Source organism: Hippichthys cyanospilos, chromosome 15 (assembly GCF_059441005.1).
Source record: "Hippichthys cyanospilos isolate Australia breed blue-spotted pipefish chromosome 15, RoL_Hcya_1.0, whole genome shotgun sequence".
Taxonomy (NCBI): Eukaryota; Metazoa; Chordata; class Actinopteri; order Syngnathiformes; family Syngnathidae; genus Hippichthys; species Hippichthys cyanospilos.
Window position 1 is genome coordinate 3,853,597 of NC_142383.1, and position 24,362 is coordinate 3,877,958.

Consider the following 24,362-nt stretch of genomic DNA (forward strand, 5'->3'; position numbering starts at 1 on the left):
TTTGTGAACATCACACAACCAAACATAAGAGAGCAAGTGAGCTGTGATTGGTTGTATCTGACCAATGAGCACATGAGATACCATTTTCAGAAAGTCCCCAAATGTGTTTTTAAAGGAATTAATTGCACATAAATATTACAAAATTGTCAACTTATATAAAAGTTAATGAAGTAAAGTATTCCTCTAGGAATTCTGACAATAGATTTGGAGAAGCGAACTTTTCCCCCTATGTGATACAAGAAGGATTCGTGGCAAATGTGTTTGTTGTCTCTTTAACGAGCCTCAAAGTGCACAAATGAAGGTTCGCTAATGTACCTGAACTCCTCCTGAGGGATGCTGCTGCTGAAGTCTCTTCGCTCGATTCTGCTTATAGTAGTCAAAGATCATAAGCGCAGCATACACTTTCCCCACCGTCAGCTCATTGTCTAGAAAGGAGAACTCACAGTAGATGGCGCCAGAGTACAGACAAAATAAAAGACCAAAACACTTCCTCTGTCAGCTGTTTGCATAGCTGTCTCAAACTTGGGCTTACATTTGTGTGGCGTCACCAGCAGGTCAATAGTCTTCTGTGACAAGCTGGGCCAAACTCTGTTTAATTCCCTTTTCAGGTCAATATCACAGAGATGTTGTGCCAAGACTCCTGTCAATTCAAATATTTCACATGAAATGTGCATTATTATCCGTATACGGCAGGCAAAGATCATAGGCATCATTCCGGGCGCAAAGTATCCCAAAAGTTGAGCTTCCAGTCTCTCACCAGATGCCAGCTTTATCTCGAGGGCTGTGCGAATCAGGGCCATGAGTGTGGAGGTGAAATGCACTGTGTTGTCGTCTGCTATTGGCATGTTCATCCTTACCAAACGCTAACAGGGGTGGCAGAAAAAAAGAGAAATCAGTTTTATAAACTCACACGTAACTTGTTTGGCAAGACTCTAAAAGACAGATTTATGTGTATAAATTTCTAATACACTGAGGTGTAACCTAATAAAATGATGCTCTTCACTTGAACTGTGAATTGATCGCTCAGCAGCCATCCATATACAGTATTGCAAAATGCAGGGAGATATTTTAAGATTATGTTTTCTTTGTCACCAAGAGAGGAACCTTCAGAAGCTCATATTAAAGTCTAGAATCACAGAATATTTGACAATAATAATGTAACGACAGTTGCTATCATGAGAAGCTATCCAGCGCGCTTTTCTGTTGTGCTATGATTTTATTCATTTATTTATAGAACAGCACATTAAGGCACAGCTAGCTCTGTTGTACTAGTCTATGTACATCAAGAGACTTATTGAATATTGCGTAAAGAAGCAAAAAAAAAAAACAATCACTAGTGGACATTAAAGGTCTGCAAAGCCATGCTGAAATGTAAGGTTTTCTGATTAAAAAAAAAACAAACATATTTTTTCCATTAACGTCACCTACAACCTGGACGTTTAGAAAAAAAAAAAGTATTTTCAGACAGCTGAGATAATGAGATTGCAATAAGTATGCATACTCACTTATAACTGGGGTTGTGGCTCTGTTCAGGATTCAAATCCTAACTTTTGTATAATGGGATTCAGCACACACCTGACACCATTTAACGTTCTAGTGTACACACTGCATGTAACGACGCATTCTATTATGAGTGCCTACACTTATTGTATCTACTGTGTATGTAATATCCAATGGTAAACTTTTAGTGAACTGAAGCGTGACAGCATTCTCAAGTAATGAGACCGGCAATAATATCTCTGTTGCTGGGAGTGGGCAACCTCAAGTTTTGAGAATGAACAAATATTCTGTGAAACTACAAGTTGAAAAAAAAAAATGTTAAGATAACACAGTTCTACTGTTGAAATCTATGATTGCATGTGGTGTAGTCAAATAACATTCCAAAAGCCACAAGAGTGTGGAATATTGCATGCAACCATTATTGGTTTTAATGGGATGAGCACTTTTGCTGCATCGCATTTATTGGTCATGCAGTTTATCACAGACATTCTCAATAAGGCTAGGCAAGAATGGTACATGCACATCTGTATGATTGAAAAATCACAAACAGTCCAAAAAAAACACTGAGGGAGATGAAGTGAAGAAAAAGGAGGAGGGGTAGAATGGGAAAGTATGCATCTGTGTATATATAGAATGTCTAGCACCTATTTCTGAGAAACACACGGCAGTAGAAAGTCAACTGAGAACATATGTGCTAGATATTAATACAACACATCATGCAAAGGGGTAGGAACTCTCGCTATAAAGTCAAGGGGGAGATTCAAAACGGCCCCAGATCAAGCAACCCAACATCTGAATTTATTGAACCTTGGTAATTGACCCATTGTTTTGAGGGGCTCTTAAAAGAAAATGACTAAATATATGTGCAACCAATTTCAAGACAGTTCGGCCCGATTCAGGTTCCAAGTGAGTTGGAGCCTATCCCAGCTGACTCTGTCCAGATACACCCTGGACCGTTCACCAATGGCAGGGAATAGCCAAACAACCATTCACATTCCAAATGTATGAATAACTCAGAGTATACAGTAAATCCCCCTTCAAGTTTCAGGTTTGTGGTACTGGTATTTCTGCAATTGTCTGTAAAATCAATGTTGGGAAAGTTACTTCAAAACTGTGATGCATTATTTATTACCGGTACTTATTACTGTCATTTCAAAGTAATTACAGTATTACTATATTTGAAATGTAAGGCAGTACATTACTATTGCATTACTTTTACATTACTCTCACCAACATAACTGGAAATATGGATGTGTCATTCTAAATGTATCCCATTACGCTCATTACACATCCAGTCGAAGGTTGGCTTACAACATAAAAACCTGACAAATCATTTATTTTGTATTGTACTGTAAACCTTTAAAAACAAGATGCATTTTTTTCCCTTTGTTTGTATTTTAATCCCTTTATTACTTATCTTCACAGCACAGTGATGCATTGTTTATGCTTTAGGCAGAAACAGTTAGTGCATTCCACAGTTTCTGTGTTAATATTCAAATTCATGTTCAGTGGGCTAGGTTGGGGATATTTGGGGTTTCTGGGTGTAGGAGCCACATGATGTACGGGTGGCGGTGATGGTTGTTTAGGTCCCGCTTGGGAACACATGGTATCTGGTCCTTCTTATGTTATTTTCGAACCTACACCATAGTTTACAGATACCAACGCCCGCTGCGATCATGAACAAATTTTCCGCCCAGCATCCCTCTCCTCTGCCTATTTCCTTGTGTGTTACCCGACTGTTTATATTTCTATACATACAACTGACTTACAAACTAATTCACTTCATGAATGGCCGTTTGGAACGTAATTCCTTGTCGGATTGTCTGTATTTATCTTATTTTCATATTGGGTCCTATAGTGTATTTTCTTACTGTATGTGAAGGTTTGTTCCTTGATGTAGCTGTTGGACAGTTGGACGGTATTTAAGCTTTAGGTTCTCAGTGAAACGTTACTTGTTTCTTTCGAAGTCCAGTTTCTGACTCCAGTTTTGAGAGTTGTGTTTTTTTGGGTTTTTTTGTTTATAATGACTTTCTATATTTTGAATTCCGTGACCTGTCTGCTTCTGGTTCAAAATTCTGCTCCACATGTTACAATTGATGTATTTGAGATATGCTTGTTAATTTTAGAAAATGTTTTTTGCTTACCGTAAACACACAGGGATTGGTATACTGCAGACTAGTCATCCATTGCCCCCTCTCTCAATACATAATGTGTTTAAATTTGTATTACGGTACAGTATTTTGAAAGCATGTTCAAACCCTTAAAAAAACATAGGCCGTGAAGTTGTACAATCTCTCCTATGGAGTACTTGAATTGGTTCTCTCAAGATTGCAGCTTTTGCCTACTGCAGGTTTAGCATGGAACGTAAACCCCGTAAAGGAAGGGGGTTTATTGTATCTAACATGAATGTGCTTGAAATGTGGAGTACCTGCGGGAAAGGAGATCATGCAAACTACACACGATGGACAGAGTTGTGTATTGAAAGCAAAAACCCACGACTGTGAAGCGACATACTTGCCATCAATCCATCATATCGAGATTAAATATCTATTTAATAAAATGAGTTTCCATTCTAGTCAATGTTTCTTATAGATGTAATAATTAAAGATTGTAGATTGATAGATTGTAAATAATTAAATGTCATCAAACCCTTACAAAGCATGACAATGCTATGGGACCTCACGGAAAAACAAGATACATCAGCAGCCCGGAAGATTCTGAATGTGACACACTGACAGAAATCAGATGGTGTTTGACAGTTGGAAGCAGGATACCAGCAGTGATTGAACGAGGCAACCGACAGATGAGGGAGGGAGGGATTCTACCTTATAGGCGATGCGGGGTGGACATTTCTTTCCCAAACCTAGAGGAGGGGACATGTCTCGAAGCATCTCGTACATATCACGATAAGTCATACGGCCGCTTTCCGCAGAGAGGATTAGGAGGAGGCCATGGAGGAAGGAATGGAGATTTCCCATGTGTGAGATGGTAGAGTGAAGAAGGAGCAGGAGTTCATCCACAAAACAACACAAGAAAAATGGCAAGGAGAGTGGGGAAGGGAAAGACACAGAAATCCTTGTTAATAAGATTTCCAGGAAATCGTGATATGGAATCCTTGTTTGGTTTAAGGATTCGGGAATGCATCCCAGAGGCAAACGTTAAGGAGAAGACTACCTGGATGGAAAGCTGTGCATTGAGAAGTTAGAGTGCATTTTGTGTTACATGAATACCTCAATGTTTTACATATATAATGTGAGAGATTTTCCTGCAAAGTGTATCTGTATTAGTTACAACAGCTTCACAGGGCAGCTTGCATCATTGTGTCCTGATTAGAGCCATCCAGGAAAACATAGTGTTGGATAATGACGATTAGCATTTCAAACTATGAACCAGAGCATGGGTGTACTGAACTGTTAAAAGTCCTCTGCCATGCGTTCTGGGTTGATTTGATCTGAAGCCGACAAGTTAACCCCTTGGCGCTTAATTTTGCAAATTCACATCAAATTCTCACTCCAATTCCAGCCACTGCTCCAATGCCAGTTAATACATTACCAACAAATATGTGTAGGAAATGAAAACTGTTCTGGTTACAAGTATTTTCGAGATGAGGGTATTTAACCGTTTATTCTTGTTTAGCCTCATACTTTTTACTACTGGGAACAATTTGCAAGCATAATTTTTGCTGGTTCCCAAATGGATGGGACTCCACATTCTTTTTATTAACCACCAAGTTTTAACCAAGTATTAACCATTCCAATTCGTCTGTTGTCACTTATTTGCATCACATCTAAATGTATGTCTGTTTTTCTGTGCTACACTCAAGCTAACATTCTCAAAATAATTGAGCATCTACTTAAAAGGAAAAAAAAAGAAAAATACATTCAGGCATCAAGGGGTAAAAGCATGATTTAACCCAACACTTTTACACTATGTCTTTATGGCAGAAAATGTACAATTTCACTGCAGGGCTGAAGTCATTTGAGAAGCTGCTCGTGTGACCGATGCTTAACGTTTGATTCTGGCCCATCACTCACACCCAGCGTTTGTAGTACATGTACAGTAAACTTCTAGCGTGATTTAATTAAACACAGTGCGTATCGTTGCTGACTTTATGTATTGTGTTTCAAAGATTACATTCTAAGTGGTCAGACTTGCTGAATCAAATGCTAAATATCTGAAATGAAAGAATAGTAATGGAGTATTCATTCAAGATGCCCTCTAATTTCTAATGCTAAAATACAACAGCAGTAACCAAAGTGGAAACAAAGCTCACAAAGGTCATATCTCTGCATCCACATCTGTCAAAACACAAAAAAATGTATTTTAACATTGTGTTTGATGCCTTCTGTATGAGCTTGACTTGTAGCATTGTTTCTCAAACTTGCCGTGGTTAGCTGCATGCTGGTTAGTAAGGGATCAATGCATATTTGTATGCACGTGTGCCCATGTCATTCTCTGGCACCTCAGGAGATAAAAATAACAGACATTCACAGTCCAAATCATCACAGTCCCTTTGGAAACAAAAGGACTGTGAGGGAGTGCAAACCTTATAGGCCACCCTGTTTGGGCACTTCTTCCCCAGGCCCAGGGGAGGTGAGATAAAACGTAACAATTTGTACATATCTTGATAGCATATCCTTCCGCTGAAAAAGATAAAACATGATCAATGATGTTAGGTCAGAGGTCATCATACGGATCTGCCTGTTTAAAACGTCAATGCTGAAGAATAGATACTGAACAACAAGTACTGTGCAATTGTTGGTAAATTTCCATTTTGAATTCAAATTGTTTCAATGCATTTGTTTGGCGCTTTTGTACTGTCTCAGGTTTAGCTGCATTTAAACTGTCTCACAGCTACTTGGTTTCTAGCTTACAGTGAGACGGCAGTCATAAATGTTTGATAGTTTCAAAATCTTTCCGGGCATCCACAGCAGTAATGGCCTGGCTGCCACATTTGCTCATCCTGTACCCAATGTCTCATGATCATGATCACTGTTTTGTTCACAGTGGCCTGAAACCTTAGCATTCAGGAATGTGTATTCTAGAAATATAAATGAGACATGAATCATTTCCATTTTTTCCCACATCAATATATATATAAGCTCAACACAAGTGAAAAATAGAATTATTGTTTTTGAGGGTGGGAGAAAAAACTAACTAAAGCTATGTGATTACACAAGAGTGCACACCCTTAGGTGTATCTGGGGCGTGGCCTCATTCAGTCAGATTCAAACTCCCAAAAGTTAAATAAGATTCTGCAAAGGAGTCTCAATTTCAACTGACGCTGGTGATAAGCAGGTATGCACGCTTGTGCAACCACAATTGTGAAAGGAACAAAAGCTGAAACAATATTTCAATTGAGCCAAACAGGCCAAACGTCACAATAATGGCGGAAACAGTTTTACAGGTACTCATCTTTGATATCTTTTTTTTTTTGGAATAACATAAACATGGCATTTGGGGGGGTCACTTTTTTATATTCTCTGTACTGTAACCATAGCCTCAGTTTGACCATTTTCACAACTTCAAAATTTCAAAAACTTGATGAATGATTTACAAAACAATCAACCTCTTTGAGACGTAGGGCTCTATTTGGTGCTCAGGCGCAAGTCTGGCAATTGGCGTGGCACAGACATGGTGAGGGTGGGGCTAGAAAAGGATTTGGCAATTTGGACAGGCACAGCCAGGTGGTGTACACCATGTGCGTGCCAAAGCAGCCGCCACTTGTCGTGCAATCAGAGTGGCTTCTCCCTATCCCTTTAAATGCCTTGCACCTGACTGCACCGACTGTCATCAGGACAATGACAAAAAAATGAAAAAGTCGAAACTCGCAAAGTATACGGAACTGCAATTAGACTATGTCTAATAGGTCTGGGAGAATGACACAGCTGTTGTGATTGAGTCCTCCCATGACAAACTGTGAGTGAATTGCACCAACACACATACTGTATCTGGAGTCAAATCTGTCTGCCTGTGCACCTCCATCAAATCCACCAAATTTGCGTGACACCACCTGCGCCACCTGAGCCTCATAATGGACTTGCTTTAGGTGGTCAAAAATGTTGTCTTTTTTAAGTCACAAAATCGCAAAATCTGCCTGGCGGCGGAGTATAGTTACACCGGAACACCTATTGAGGCAAAACAACATTTTCAATGATGTTGACATGTTGAGTGGCAGTCTAATCTTTGTTACCAAAATGTCAAATGCGGCCACTCTGTGCACCATGCAGTTCAACAAATTCCCAAAACTAGACTTGCGCATACAGTAATCCCTCGTTTATCGCGGGGGTTACGTTCCAAAAATAACACGCGTAAAGTGAAATCCGTGAAGTAGCCAGCTCTATTTTTTTTAATTATTTCACAATGCAATGCTAAACAATAGAATGACAACAAAAATCAAAACCTGTTTTAAAGCCCCAAATTTGTTTAAAACAATCATTTTAATATAGTAATACAAAGTCGGAAACATTGTCACTCACGTATTTGACAGTCCCAGCTATGCCTCCTCGTCCTGAACCTGCACATTGTTATGAGTATTAGTCGGGCTCTCTCTTTTTCTGAGCAAGAATTTATAAACGGATATGACCGAACATTGAATTAAAGTGAAACCTCTTATATCATAACAATGCACTTGAAATTTCAATTTATTGCAAAAGAAATCTAGGTAAAAGTCAGATTTCCAAAGCTGCTCATTTCTCCATTGCTGTCTGTGTCTACATGGTGTGGCCGTTTGCTCTCGGCAAGCCTACGAGTCATTTGATTGGCTCCCAGAGACCAAGCTGTCAATCAATGTGCTTCCTAGCACGTTCGCACACGGCAGTTAGAGAAGAAACACAGGAGAGACGAAAGCAAGCTTTTGGATCCTCTTGCCTTTTGGAATAAATTGACAAATGAAAAACCAATACAGTACCGCGTCAATATTTTATTTCGAGACAACAGTAAAGCCCCTGAGCCAATCAGGATTCAGAGCATAATGCGCTGTAAAAAATATCCACTCTGTAAAAAATCCGTGAAGCAGCGAACCCGTGAAAGATGAACCGCGATACAGCGAGGGATTACTGTACATGAAATTAAAACTGCACGCTCACCGAGCAACCAAATTAGAGCCTATAGTATACACTTACATAAATAAAGTAAAACACTTTCTTGATTTTAGCGTTTTAATTGTGCAATTTGCTAACCTAAATCATTCTAAAACACAAGTTCTTGATGGCAGTAAATAAATTATTGAATTAAATAAGAATTTTAAAAGGATCTCACTTCCATAATATCCATCACATTATGGCAGTTTTATAACTCACTTAGCTGAAGTCCTGACCCATAAACAAGGCTCCGGTAAGTCCTTAGAAGAAATTTACCAAGCTTTGGTTAAAATCATTCCTATATTTACTAAATTTTACTCAATAAATTAAACAGGATGAGCGAGGCAGAGAGCAAAATTTGTACTGTCCCATTAGTAGGAAGATGTATTCCCTTCACACTGCCATGAGTCCGTGACTGACTGACTAACATTTTTAGAGGCATTTTATTCAGGAAGAAGGGGACGTTTGCTGGATTTACATGCATCAGGCACGCCTGCTGAGGGCTTGTCACCTTCCTCAGTTGGCACAGGGCTCAGGCTGTCATTCACCCCGCTGCTGATTCTAAGATGGGATTTTTTTTCCACACTAAATGACATTGAATCATTGAGCTGTAACACTGGGAACCTCGGTAGAATGCCCTTTTGAAGCAGGGCTATACAATGGAGATCCACCTACCATGCAGCAGGATCATACTCTGCCCATACACGGATGAACTCATCAAGATGATGAGGACCCAGGATGGACGCATCCCTGGTCAGATACTCAAAGTTGTCCATAATGACAGCAACAAATAGGTTTAGCATCTAAGTGAAAGGAAAACAGAAACTATCATGTCAAAGTGATCGGAAAAGTGCTCAAGCAAAGTGGTTCAAAAGTGATTTTAAGACTACCAAGGTTTCTTTCTTTTGCCTGAAAAAAAATCTGTTTAGAGTACATGCACAGACTTCTTTGTTGACGTGTTTAACAAACAACCGGAGTACTGACCAAGAATGAGCAGAGGAAAATGAAGGAGACAAAGTAGAAGTAGGCAAAGTCACTTCCGCATTCTTTCCCTGTAGTTCCTGAGAGTTTATCACATGGCCGATGACTGAGGCATGAAAGCATAATTTCATGCCACGCTTCACCAGTGGCACTCCTGCAAAATACATAATAAACACAAAGCAAAGACACACAATGTGAACCCTGTGCAACATTTATGATTGTGTGAGCATGTTTACAGATTGGGTGTGCGTTTACCTGAAGAGCAGAGTTAAAGCCTGGAAAAAGGTTTGGAAGTTGTTGTGGTGATTTATTGCAGTCTCCTCATTCAGCTCGATGTTACCAAACACCTGAAAAGCAGGAAATCATCCTAGATGTGCAAAGTTGCTTTTAAAGTAGTTTTCTTTGAAACATTTGGAACCCTTCATCTTGGGAACGTTTAACCCCGCCTCATATTGACGACAACTTCATTTAAGATTAAAACAAGTGAAGAGACAACTATTATAGCGCAAAACAACTCTGGTATTTTTAAGCATTTATTATTTATTTGAAGCACTCTAAAGAGGCTCTTTATAAAAGAATAATCTATCTTTCTTTGGCTGTAATATAAGCGGCCATAGAAAACGGATGGATGGAAATATTGAATAACAAGATAATGTTAACAAAAGTGTGAACAGGTGAGTGACTCACACTGTAAGTGCAGTGCCATCAGTTTTAAATATGTATTTAACACACCTGTTATAATGAGAACAACAACAACAACAAAAAAGAATACAGACATCTACTGTACGACAGTCTTGTCTATTTGCAGGGAAAAAAAAGTCACATGCACATGTGACTTGACTCGCGTCTCACTTGGGTACTATTTTTAGAATGTGTGACTTATGTGCCATAAACTTGCAAATGACTTGGGACTTGGTATGTAACTCACTCACCATGAGAAATTGGAGCAAAACAGATGTGTCTAATTCACAAAAAAGGATTCGCTGTTAAACAGAATGCTTCCTTGTGTGGCTATTAGGGCATATTTAAAGGAACTAAAATGCAAACATTTAACGAGAAGTGCCAATGAATCTCATCGACAAACAACATATAATTAATGGACACTGACATGTGAAAGGCAGTTTTAGGGTATAAAATAATCCCTGCCCAAAAATGGTGTAAAAGTATGGCTCTTTCAATGCAACCTCAACTGTAAAAACCGTAAAAAGGCGCATGTCAGAAAACAACCAATCAATATAAAAATTCACAGGCACATCACTACATTAGCCCACATCAATCTGATAAAATATCAAAACGATAGCATCAATATTTTGGATTTATGGATGTTAAATGAATGAATATGATGTGTATTTTGGTGAGGATTGGTGCTTTTCTGACAGACCCGTTCACACCTGCAGTCAAGACCCAAAGCTCGCATTCTTTCATCTTTTCTCAAGAATAGATGATAAAAACAAACAATACTACTACTACTACTAATAATAATACAAGTAACCATGCATTTTATTTGATTCAAGAACACCGTACAACAACAATAAAACAAATAATAATGCATTTTATTTAAATTCAAGAACACTGTACTACAACAATAAATAAACAGACAGTAGGGGGAGAGCAAAGATGACAGTTTAAGTAGACGTGGTTTGAAAAGGTAAATGAAGTCCCGATCGCCATGGTGCTCTTTTTTAATTTGCCTTGTGTGGCAATCATTGGAGAAACAGGTGCAAACTGCACTCGAGCTGTCAAACTTTGTGGGCATGTTTGCACTGGTATGTCATTCGTATGTCATATCCTTTATGAATAAAATGTTACGATGGAGCAAAATGTTGGTGCAAATGAATTGCATTTATTGTTAAGATGATATGCATTCACAATTCAGTCCCTGTGGGATTGGCGCTGACTTTTTAAAGTGCTGTATGAATTGTTTCAGTTCATATTCCAGTTCAAGATGAGGACATTTTTGCTCCAACACAGCCAAAATCTCAGATTTTTATGCTCATTTGTGTGACTACATCAATTTAGTTTATCTCAGATCATAGGTCACAGGAATATGAGAAAATCTTTAAAATGATTTATCTTGTTTTGGGATACATTAATATCTTTTTCAAAGTCCTCTGTATTTATTCTGTATTGTTGTGTTTAGTTTGCATTGCAACAACTCACTTGCATTCCAATGATGGCATAGATGAAGAAGAGCATCGCAATGAGCAGGCAAACATATGGCAAGGCCTGGAAACAGAAACACATATAAGATTGTGCATATCCATACATACGACACTGTACTGCAGATGTCCCCAACTTCGCAGCCCAGCAACGTTCCGTGGATCAACTGGTACCGTGCCACATGGGCCGTACCGTTAATAAAAATGTTTTGAAATGGATTTAGTTTATCCTGATTGAGTTCATTCATTTGTGCCTTGTTTGGGTTGATCTTTGTTTTTGGTGCCCCCTGTGGCCGCTCTTGATATTACATTTTGGAGTGAGAAGAATGGTGTGGCTTAATTTGAGAGCAGCCACTGTCGGTGACGCATACATTGTTCTGTTTCTCTGTGACATCTGGTCCACGAGTGTATGTAAGTTGTACTTTATTGTAAGAATAATGTCATTTATGATAATATGCCCATTTTTTTTTGTATCCAACAACTTGTGAATGTGGATAAGTTAGCTAATGTTAGTTTTTACCTTCAGCATGTTATATAGTGCTGCCCTGTATGCGTTTCGCTTATTAGCATTTTTGTTTGTGCCAGGTATTTCCCTTTGCTATATGTTAATATGCAAAGGTTTTGCATCGATAAGTACTCATTTCCATCTAATTAACATTTTGAGACTCAAGTAAGCTGAGGGACCTCATTAAGGTTGGTTTATGCTTGACATGTCCGCGAACTCCGCGTGTCAGAATAACGTAATTTCGACAATCACGCCCCTCCCTGTGGCCCATCTGCTGACTGGTCGGTGGTGATAAAAAGGTTGGGGGACCCCTGCTATACAGTACTGTACAGCCTTTCTCCATTTTAGTCACTTCAATGTCAACGCTTGAGAAGAACCTCTCTATTATGCCTCTTTCTACGCAACACAAATAATTCAACTGCAGGTTATGAGGAACCACTTACAATATGTACCTGTCTTGTTTGACTAAATACTCTACCTTACCATCTGGCTTGATTCTTTTAAATATCAGCTTGGGACATTTGCTGTGATTCAATAGCAACCTTTTAACACTGCAATTCAGTAACTATCCATATTTGTTCTGCATGAAAACACTCAGCAGTGACATTAAACCTGCTATAAATTCCTTCAGCCGTAGCCTGGAGTTTTGCATTTGACATGTCCTCAGGGATTTAAAATGGAAAAGCAGCATCAAATGAAAATCCAGTTGAAGCCTTGTCACAGCTGGTTTGTGACTTTTTACAGTAAACAGAGTTTGCCGTGTGACTGACTCTACAGCCCTTTTAACCCCCTGTTGCTTTGATAGTTGAGACATTCAACACAAAATTATTCACAGATGTAAATATTAAACTTATGGATTTGATTTGCTATCTTTAGGAATAAATACTCATTTTCATACCTGTCAACCTGTACGTTTTTGCCATACTATGTACCGACTTTTTTTGCATTTTCAGACGTCTACAGCATACAAGAAAATCTGTACGGGAAAATGCAAATTTGTCAAATATGGTACCATCCGGTTAGTGCAGACTATCAAGAAACGGTAAATCAAACAAGTTCTCCACACACTTGCCTCCATTACGTTTTTTTTTTTGTTTGTTTTTTTTCCCATCGCAAACGAAGTGAGTGTTTTGATGCAACTCTGCAAATGCGTGGGCCGGCTGGGTTTTCCCCATAGCATTATTGTTGACAAAACAAAAGCACACTAAAACATAGTCTTTATAAGAATAGCACTTTTTGGAAAAAGTGCAATCATCAAGTTGCAATGTATAGACCTGAATCAAAACGCTGTAAGGTAAATGGAAAAAGTAAACATAAAAAAAAATGGGAGCAAATATCAGGACGATACGAAGGATTGATACAAGCTTCAAAGAAAGGTGTGGAATACTGTACAGTATTAATGTACTGTATTGTACTATATTGTGTTGCTTGCAAACAAGACGTGACAGTGGCTGCCTCCGACGCGAAGAAGCTCGCTGAATACATAGCCCGCTCGAAGACCTGTAAATCAATGGATGCTCATTTTGCTTTTTTTTTGCTCTGGTAAAAAAGAACCGGAAAGGTCGGCAAAAGCTGCAGAAGTGATGTTTTGCCATTTCATCGCAGAGCGAAATGTACCTCAAACGGTGGTTAATCTTTTTACATTGCTTGTAAAAATCATGTTTCCAAATCGTTATGTTCCTGTTTGAAAAATCATTTATTGTTTTTAGAATTTTAAAGATGTTTTCCCCAAAATATTTATTTACAATTTTTGTGCACTATTGTTTTTTCTGATAAAAAAGAAAGTAAATATGCAAAATACTGGATTTTATTGATTTTTTTTTCAATTCTTTAAATGTTTTGGAAGGTTAGCAATTTTAATTTATTCATAAAAAATATGGCAAGGATTATTTGATTTTAGCAAGTACATTGTATATAGTCCGCAAAGCCCACACTTCGTTATTGCTTTTTGAATAACAAGGTCTGCCTTTCTACTCTGTTTGTGCATGAGAGCTGATGGGTCTTTGGATCTGTTTGCTTACCTTGAAGGACTGCACGAAAGTCCACAACAAAATGCGAATTGTGTAGCCCTGCCGTAGCAATTTGATGAGCCGGGCCGCTCTGAACAGCCTCAGGAAGCTCAGGTTAATCAGCTTGTCCTGGAGCAGATGAATGGGAACAGCAAAACGTTCACAATGAAACAACCTTAGGACAAACAGCTTTTCTTTTATTGGTAAGATGTGCATCACCTTCAAGCTTCCAAGGATAATTTACAGAAAGTAAACACTTTTTTTTTAAACTCGAAATAATTATTAAGAGACGAATGTTGGATCGCCAAATTTATCATTGGGATTTATGACCAAAACATTTGACTCGGGCCTTATGAAAACATAATCATAATTTGTTAAACATACTTTAGAGCAGTCTAACATACTTTGGATCACATTTTCTCTTTTTTACCTGAGATCTCATTATTGTAAGATTTCGTCTGCAGGATCTCAAAAAAGCCACCTAAAAGTGCTATATTTAACATCCACTCTACAATTTTTTTATTGTCAGTAACAAGTCATGTAATACACAATCAGGTAACAATGAGCCAGAAAGTAAAAAGCAAAAAACTAAACGCTTCGGAAGATCGAGAAGAGGAACAAATACTGACATGTTGAAGCTAAGCAAACTTTTCTACTAAAATGGACTAAGTTACATCAGCGGTTGTGATATGAAGAAGATATTATTTTAATTAATTTTACTGTGGTTATTTGTTAATATATGTTGTTAGTTTTTGCTCACATCTTGTAAATACAGTTTGAACTATACATTTTGTTCTTTCTACTGTGCAATTTTTGGGACTCCAAACATTTGTGTCGGGACCCATATCTTTTTAGTTTTGCGAGTCCCGGGGACCCAACACTTTCCAGATGTAAAATGAGCACTGTCATAGCTCACTGATTACGTTCATCAAATCACTCATGATGTCCCTCTTAAGTGTCAGTCCTGTGTCACATTGAGAAAACACTTTGAGCAAAAAAAAAAAAAAAAAGCAAACCACTGGAAGGAAAGTTAAAGAATCAGGAGCCAACAAGGAAAGCCACTTACCGTCTGTGTCAATTGTGACAGAGGGGGCAGAGTGAGGGCACAGGCGCCAGGAAAGACATAGCAGATGATGGAGATAGTGAAAACAAAAACAGAGAAAGGAACGTGAGAGAAAAGAGACAGAGCTCAGACCAACAATCACAAAATGAGAAAGGCACACAGAGATAGAAACTACTGTACATCTGCCACACAGAAAGCCACACTAGCCTGTCTCAGTCCTCCAATCCATCAATGGGTCCATTACTAGCATATATTTTCATGGTCTTTTCTTACCGAATGATGTTGACTAGAGACTGGCATATGACAGAATCCATGCGTAAATTACTGGCTTGTATCAATGCAGAGTTAATGGTCACATGATTTTTGAGCTTTGCTTCTATCAGACGTTTTGTAAGAAATGTAAAGCCGTATTCTGTTTATGCCATTTTTATGTTGATCACTCTCACCAAGATGACTTTTGTTGTCCAATTAAAATTGTCTTAATGCGTTTGAACTGAAATATTCATCATAAAGCACATCCTTCTGCTTTGGATGAATTTTTACTGCCGCTGTAAGCAAGCACACACAGTATGCTCAGATTACCATTGAAGGATTTGGTGATTCTGAGGGAGCACTCGATGAGTTGTAGGTTTTACCTTAATCTCTGTCACCAGGATGTCTGTTATGCTTCCCAGCACTGTCACGAAGTCAAACACATTCCAAGCCGCTTTCAGGTAATTCTAAAATACAAAGCAAGCCACTTCATTGTGACCAGTTCCTTTAAATACAAAAAGTGCAGCTCCCGACTGAAATCCTCATTAATCTTTTCTTAAGATTTGCTTTATAAATACCATTGGAATAAAAATTTCAAACTTTTATATGCAGTGAGTAACAAATGCCATATGGCATTGGCGATAGGGTTCCTAGCGAGAGAGGCATTCTGCAAGCTACAACAAAACAGGTGGAGGCGACTGGTGTGTAACAAACAAATTAAGAAATGGAACTACGCTTGAGATGAAACACCTTGGTTAGACCAGATGGCTCCTTGTGGAAATGCACAGTATAATGTCTACGAATCCTTGTCTTCTTTGCTGTGTTTAATGTTCTGAGTAATTTTCTTTCTTTGTGTTAATTTCACAGCCAAACTCAGAATTTTACAATAATGTTTTCCTAAGTTATACTTTGTGACCAATTTGCTAAGCTTTCTTAAGGTTCACCACTCGAGACTGCAGATTGAAAAAAGCTGATGATTCTAACATTCCCTGGAACGACAGTTAAAATAGACAAAAATAAAAGATGTGACAAGAGTTTTTAGTGAGCAAAAGAGAACAGTCTCACCAGTGGACCAAAGGCAATTATCTTAAGGATGCACTCAAGAGTGAAGAGGGCAGTGAAGACGATGTTCAAGTATTTCAGCATGGACTCATATAGGTCTGGTGCACCATAAAACTGAGAAGAAAAGGCAAAAGGAGCATACATTTACAGTGGCCTTTGAAAGATTTCTAGGAACAACTAATATGTTTATCAGATGCAACATTATATAATTGCCCAACGGTGCAAGGGGAGAAGGTAACTTCTTCAATCTAAACTTTAACTGCAGCAATCTGTCAAACTAACTTTGTGACATACAGTACATATGCCTAGCACAATCATTGTTTTGAGTTTGTGTGAACTAAAAATCAAAAATATGCATTAGTTATACCAGATTATGTGGCCCTAACTTTAAGTATTTATAAATTATGCATATTATAAATGTTGAGGTTTTTCAATAAATATGTCAAGCAAGAATGCCGTTATTATTGAAATTATTGATATATATATTTATATTTGTTAAGTTGAAAGACTGTCTTTTTTATTTATTCATTTATTTATTTAGTTTTGATTAAAACCAAGAAGCAAATTGGGGGATTTTTTTGACCTGTTTGTCCCTCCAAAGATTCTGGAATCCCCCCCCTCTAAAATACCTCACAAAAAGTGCTATTTTTAAGCCCAAGAACAAAGTGTTTTTTTTTTTTTTTTTTTAGTGACAACTCAAATAACACACAACTCAGCAACAACGAGCCAGAAAGTAAATAAGCAAAAACAAAATGCTTCCGAAATTTTAGAAGAGGAACAAAACAGACATTTTAAAACAAAACAAACAAATACTCAAAGTAAAAAGCGGACATTACTACCAAAATGGATGGTTATATCAGTGGTTGCGAATTCAAGATGATGATGATGGATACTACATGTAAATTCATTCTATCTGAAGAAATTTTACTGTAACATTTGGTAATATATCTTGTAAATGCAGTTTGAACCTCGGACTTACTTTGTCCTTTTTACCCAAATATTTGGGACTTAAAACATTTCTTTCAGGACCCATATATTGTGAGTCCTGGAACCCATCAGTTTTCAGAGCTAAAATGAGCACTTGTCACTATTAAAAACACAATTCCAATTTTTATGTAACAGAGCGGTTTTAATCTGTGAAATGTAATTATTAAAGTAACTTGCAATTAAAGTTAATGACTTTTAACAGCAAGTAACCAGTAAAGTAACAAAGTTGATTTTTCAAGCAAGTAATTAGTAAAAGTAAGTTTTTAATGTGTGGCAACGCTGCTTGTTACGTTTTGTATGCACAAATGAGCTGTGTCCATCATGTGTTAGAAATGCTACATGACTATTGTGATCATCTTTTGCAAATATGTATTGGTATTTTTATTAAAAAGTTCTTTCTGAGGAAAACATACTCCAACTCACCTTCATCATCAGCACAACAGTGTTGAGGGCAATTAAAGTCATAATAGCATATTCAAATGGAGGCGACACCACAAATTTCCACATCTTATACTGGAAGGATTGCTTGTTCTCCGGCATGTATCTTGTCAGCGGCTTCGCATTTATGGCAAAGTCAATGCAAGCCCTCTGTTTGATAAGAAGACACAACAGAAACTGTGTGCAGTTACCTTTAGCCGCATCAAAAAAAGGATAAAATCAATCAGCAGCTTGCGTATTAAAAATATGTTTAGTTTTTATATATATATATATATATATATATATATATATATATATATATATATATATATATATACAAAAAGAAAAAAAATATTTTGTGATCACAAGTATATAATTTACAGACAAAATGAGCCTCAATCAAAATCCTTGTGAAATAGTCATTATACAACACAGAAGCAAAGCTTATTTTTGCAATTTGACTTTAGTGCACTCATTATAACAGTGAAATTCATTTGTCTTGCACATTTTTTTTCAACGGCGCCGTTGCAAGACAAGAGCAGAGTGTCTTTAACAAAACATGAATAGTCAAGTCTAGACTTGAAAAATGCTCTCTAATTGCATGTTGGCAAGAAAAAACATTCACTTGTATACCTCATTCTTTTCAAGACTGCACTCAGACATGGCTTTGTCTCCCTGCTCTTGAAAGGTGATGATAATCAAAGCCACAAATATGTTGACAAAGAAGAATGGGAAGACCACAAAGTAAACCACATAGAAGATGGACGTCTCCATGCGGAAACCTGGGCTGGGGCCCTGGTCCTCATAGGTAGCATCCACTGAGTGCTTCAGAACCCTGAAAGCAAATAATGTCATTTTGAGGAATGCTTTATAAGCATTAGCAATGCAGAAATACACTGTACCTTGGAAAGCTAAGAGTATTTTTTAATCATAGATTAAAAATCAGATGTCATCAGATGTCATTTTTATCGATCTTGTTAGTAGGGTCCAGAAAATACTGTTGTGATTAATTTTTTCCTTGATGTATCAGTCCCCGTCCAGTTGATAAGGTTTTTTAGTTTGCTTTATGTCAAATAGGGTTAATGTCTAACAGTATTTGAGCTTTGGGTTCTCTGTGACATGTCAGAACGTCAAGTCCCCAGGAAGCCCCATGAAGCCCCGCTGTACCCTGGTAGTTCGAGTTCCCTTTTCTGGTCACACCAAAAATGTTCCAGGTCTGGAAGGTTCCCCCAAGCACCAACCAGAAACTATCAAAGCACAGTCTAGTCTAGTTACGACTATGGTCTTTGGCTAGCTAAACGGGTAGTTCTAGGGAGGCGTCTTTGGCTAGCTAAACGGGTAGTTCTAGGGAGGCGTGGTGTACTTACAAACACTGATTAGTTGGTTGAACTTGGGGGTACGTTATTTTGGATACTTGATCTCAGATGCTAGTACGTGGCCCACTTGCTGGACACTTGCTGTCCCTCGGTATGATAGCAAACTCGTAGGCCACGGACCAGGAACTTCAAACTTGGAACCCTCGCTGTGGTTGGAACCCTCGCTGTGGTGTGAAAGGAGCTTTTCTGTCATGTAAGGGTGTGTTCTTATTTCCCTTCCAAGTCTACTTTTACAGAGTTTTCCAAGTCAATGCTTTTTTGAGTTTAATTTCCGAGTCAATCTAGTACGAGTCAAACACCGAAACATCAATTTCGATGTTTGTTGTGGTTACTTTGGATTTTTGCGTATAAAGGCTTTCTACATTTTCATTTCTATGTCCTGTCTGCTTCTAGGTCCAAATCCTCCCCCTTCTCTTCCTGACAAGACAGAATGATTGGGCAAATTTATGTTTTGTAAGTGATACAGTAAATGGTAGTCACTATGTGTGGTTTGTGTGGGCCGCAAAATGATTTCAAGCATTCCTCTGTGGGCCGTGAAGGCCACCAGATGACGCTGGAAATAAAAACAGATAATTAGAAATATCACAATCGTCACTGTAGTAAAGGTTCCTCGCAATCTTCGTGGTCTTATTTCCTTACAAAAAAATGAAAGAGCCATTTTCTTTTTTGCGGCAGTTCTCTTTAAAGCGCTTCCCTTCGTGTTACGTGCCCAATCCTGTGCCTGGCTTGTGCTCCCGAGTGTTTGAAAAACCTATAAAATGACGTGACACATCAGATGAACTACGCTGATGATTGGTTGACTGGCACACGAGACTTTACTCCCGTGACCAGTGTAAGCATTCATCTTCTGATTAAAGAGAAAGAGAGAACTAATGTGATTTGAAGGACACGTTGATTGCGAACACTATCAATGCACTTAGTGGCTCCGGTTTCTCCCGGGAAACCTCAGTATGGCTTTGCAATCGATTGGGTGATACTGCTTTCATATGCTAGCCTGAGTGAGTGAGTGAGTGAGTGAGTGAGTGAGTGAGTGAGTGAGTGAGTGAGTGAGTGAGTGAGTGAGTGAGTGAGTGAGTGCCTTACAATCTCTTGTAGTGCGCCACGTATACAGTATATGGCTGCAACGGTGGTCATTGTTGGACATCCACTCCAGACATCTCACCAGATAACCATTCAAATTTAAGTATCTCAGTCAAAACAAAAAGGAAACTAAGGTTAGTTGATTATTTTTACTATTGTTAATTGGCTTTTTGGATACCGGTTGCATTTATCCACAGTGTTTCTACCTTAACCATAAATATTGGAATTAATTCTTAGTCTGATAATTCTTAGTCGACAGTTTATTTCTATTTCTGATGTAATAAATGATAAAAATGTGGCAAATACTCTCAAATTAGTGAACAGAACGTGAATGGCAATCTATGGTGTACTACAGTGAGGTTTACTGCAAACTTTCACATGATATTGTACAAATATGTGACATATTGTGACATCAATACCCGCTCAACCACGAACTTTATTGTTCCGGCAGGTTTTCCTTGTGAAAATGTCATTTTGACCTGCAAAAAAAAAAAAAAAACAATATGCCTGTGACAAAATTAAGGGCTGAATCCCCAAGAATGTATTGTACTATGACCACTGATAGCACCTTTAGTTGCACTTCATTTGCACTGGCAGTTTTCTCCGTCATTCTGTTCACAGAGGGTATTAAGCTAATGACACACCAGTGCAAAGTTTGACAGCTTGAGTGCAGTTTGCACCTGTGTCCGCCCATTGCCCCACAAGGCAAAAAAGAAAAAAAAAAAGCTTGTACTGCGCAAAGAATCTCATGTCAGAACAATGGCAATCAGGAAAAGACTCTTTCAATCTGCCATTTTTGATGCCCCTTTCTATTTTTTTTTACATTAATTATTTGAAGTCACATGTTATTGTTTTTTTCACTGAACATAATCAAAGCTATTGTATGGTGTTTGTGACTACCAAGAAAGACATCGTAAAATTCAATTCTCTACTATTATGATGATGATGATGATTATTATTATTAGTGGTAGTATATTATAGAAAAATGAAATTGTCAGAACGCGAGACTGAGGGTGTGCTATCAGGACAGTCAAAAAACTGTTTTCACCTATTAAAATTCACTTGGGCATCTAATGCACACGTCTAAAATTTGGGAGTTTATGGTCATAAGTGTTTCCCTCCCTTAAGTGATGTTAATCTGTTGCAAGAGCCTTGAAAATGTTACACTCATTTATGTAATGTCCATAAAATTCTAAATGCTGATTTGATCCTTTTAATATTATATAAGGGTATTTGCTACCCCAAAGCTGCCTTTTGCTATTCGCGCCAGTTGTTCAGTGAATTGGAAGTTGATTAATGTCACAGTCCATCAGTCCAGTCACCTCATTCTCAGCCTCACCACACCTGCTCTACACTCCCCTGCCAATCGGCATAAAACATCAACAGCTGCTGCGAATCATCTGCTCAGTATGTAACCTGGTCTATCCCTTCCAAAACTTGCCAGATCGTCTCTGTCCATCACGCCGAGCCTTCCAGCAATCAACCCTGCCAACCAATCTCGCCTTCCAGTGTACCGACCCAGCCTGCACCTGACCACTCATCAGCCCGACGTCAACTCTTCTTAACACGTGCCTCGGCCCCGCCTGGCCCTGACGGTATGCCACAGCAGCTGACCCCTTTCATCCTTCGAGCCAGCCAGTGCTTGTTAGTAAATAAAGAAACCGTAATCCGAACCTACCTGTACACGTGTGCTCCTGAGTTCGTCCTCCGGTCCTGTTACAATTAAGCTCAATTGCGTATCAAGGACAGCCACTTCTCCGCCATATATAGTGCACTGAGTCAGATTAGCTTCTCACTTTATGACATATCTCAGTATCTGTGTTTGCTTAGTGAATTAGATGCTATCTATTTTAATTTCTATTATTTAATTGGCCAGCGCCACATAAAAGTGAATATGGCCTTAAATTGCAAACATAATGAATAAATAAGTCAACACAAATTATAATTTCTGAATGGGCCCCGAGATATTATGTACAGGTATACTTGGGCCCCAAGGTCAAAAAGGTTTAAGAATCCCTGGATTACAAAACAAACAAACACTAAAAGTTAAATTGGACTTTGTTGCTGAGACTTCAATGCTAATCGCTCTTGTCACCAAGTGATCCTTACTACAACACTTTTTCAAAACTTAAAGGACTCATTTGTACTACACTAACAAAGTTATTTTTCTGCACTGAAAATATTCAGAAATGTGCTGGTATTGCAGTTACTGTTGGTTAAGACTTCCATATAAAAAATATATTCTTACAAACCAAGTCAGTTTTTTTTACCTCATCTGAAGCGAATGCACTGCCAATGACTAATAAGGAAAGTGTGACTTTAGGTGATTTTGACAACTGTAATTAGTCAAATTAATTACTTTTCCGTCACAAAACTAAAATCAACACATGAGCTAACAGCTTTGGGCGCTTCTTGGCGGTGATGATGATTATGAGTAATAATTCAGTTTTGCCCAACAATATACAATGAGCAATTGATTGAATCATGAACACTCGAGCGATCTCATCTCCATGTGTATACATGTATTGTATTTTCACAATTGGGCACAGCTAACTTTAAATGTTTGCATCACTGGTTTCTACTCTGGTTGCTGATCATGAACAATGGTAAATGCAGCATGAATGTGGTGATTATCCTGACTTACAGCGGCCAGCCCTCTCCTGTGGAGACGGTGAATAGCGTTAGAAAGGCCCAGAGAACGTTATCATAATGGAACTCATATTTCTTCCACTCTCTGGGCTGAGCTTCCACATCACGCCCGCGTTCCACTTTGTCATAGTCCAGAAACTGACCCCTTTGAGAAATGGGAAAAGAAAGAGGTTCAGTTGAAATCAAGGCAGACAGAAAAAAAAATGCAGCTTTATAGAACAAGCAGATGTGGACGAGGCTCATAATGATGATTATAGACTCCATCTGACAAGACCTTTTTTGCTAAGCTCAAAAGTATTACACATAAAAGAGAGGGAAGCCCAAAACTGTAAATCAGTGGTCAGCAACTTTCCACAGGAAAAAAACGAATGGGAGCCACAAAACAATTTGACCCCTAAAGTGGGGATACTGCATGTAAAAATAATCAAATGTCTACCATCCACTATACCGTTAATAAAGCCAAACATCAAAGATCCACTTGCAGCCACTCAAAATTACATACCAAAAATGCTGTTATGGTTTGTTTTTTTTGTTCTTTTGCAACTGGATCATTCATTTCACCTTTTGAAAAAAAACAACAGCATTGATTGCAAAAATAATAAGCAAATAAAACATTTACAGTACATCAAAAGTTTGGAAAATTCAAATGCTCCCAAACATAAAGAGGTAAAAAAAAAAAAAAGATCAATTAACTTTTTCCAGGTCGTTAAACTTCATCCTTCTAATAAAGTTGACAGAGAAAATGCCAAAATACGCAAAGCTGTCATCCAGGCAAAATGTTGCTTGATGGTTCACCATCAGTCTGTCATATTATGGTTATGCTCATTCCAATGTTGTAGTTTTAGGTTTTTGTCCTAATATATCAATTTATCAGAATTCAGCTAACTTGTGTCACCAGGCTGTGCACTGTAAGTGAACGGGCACATATAGTTAATAAATAGTTACGATAGCCAATCAGGTCATGAGTTGGCAACAGTAAGGCTAGCTAGAAGGCGTCACATTGAATGTGACATTTATGCACCCTGTGTTTGGAAGGAATGGATGTGAGGCAGCGCTATGCAGAACAACCAAGCTACACAGTGTAGCTTGGTTTATCTGCATTAACGGTGTAGCGTACACCAGAGCCAGACCCAAGGATCTTTAGCAGAAAAATCAAATATATTTACTCGCTTTTTTAACCCATAATGAATGAAGGAGAGAAAAACGTCGACCAAGTCATTTTGAGGAAAGAAAGAATAAT

At 38.2% G+C, this 24,362-nt stretch overlaps 1 protein-coding gene across 1 annotated transcript in view; it reads right to left on the bottom strand.

The window, feature by feature from the left end:
• LOC148411396 (voltage-dependent N-type calcium channel subunit alpha-1B-like) overlaps nt 1-24,362 on the bottom strand; it is a 175,998-nt gene that overhangs the window by 18,328 nt on the left and 133,308 nt on the right. The window contains exons 30-43 of the mRNA XM_088435897.1: nt 23,118-23,267; nt 18,651-18,852; nt 18,024-18,188; nt 16,617-16,727; nt 15,935-16,018; nt 14,249-14,365; nt 11,724-11,789; nt 9,819-9,910; nt 9,567-9,717; nt 9,258-9,385; nt 4,326-4,422; nt 758-863; nt 533-640; nt 316-425 (exon numbers count right to left, since the gene is read on the bottom strand). Coding sequence (XP_088292023.1) covers nt 316-425; nt 533-640; nt 758-863; nt 4,326-4,422; nt 9,258-9,385; nt 9,567-9,717; nt 9,819-9,910; nt 11,724-11,789; nt 14,249-14,365; nt 15,935-16,018; nt 16,617-16,727; nt 18,024-18,188; nt 18,651-18,852; nt 23,118-23,267 — 1,687 coding nt within the window. The remainder of the gene's footprint in view (nt 1-315; nt 426-532; nt 641-757; nt 864-4,325; nt 4,423-9,257; nt 9,386-9,566; nt 9,718-9,818; nt 9,911-11,723; nt 11,790-14,248; nt 14,366-15,934; nt 16,019-16,616; nt 16,728-18,023; nt 18,189-18,650; nt 18,853-23,117; nt 23,268-24,362) is intronic.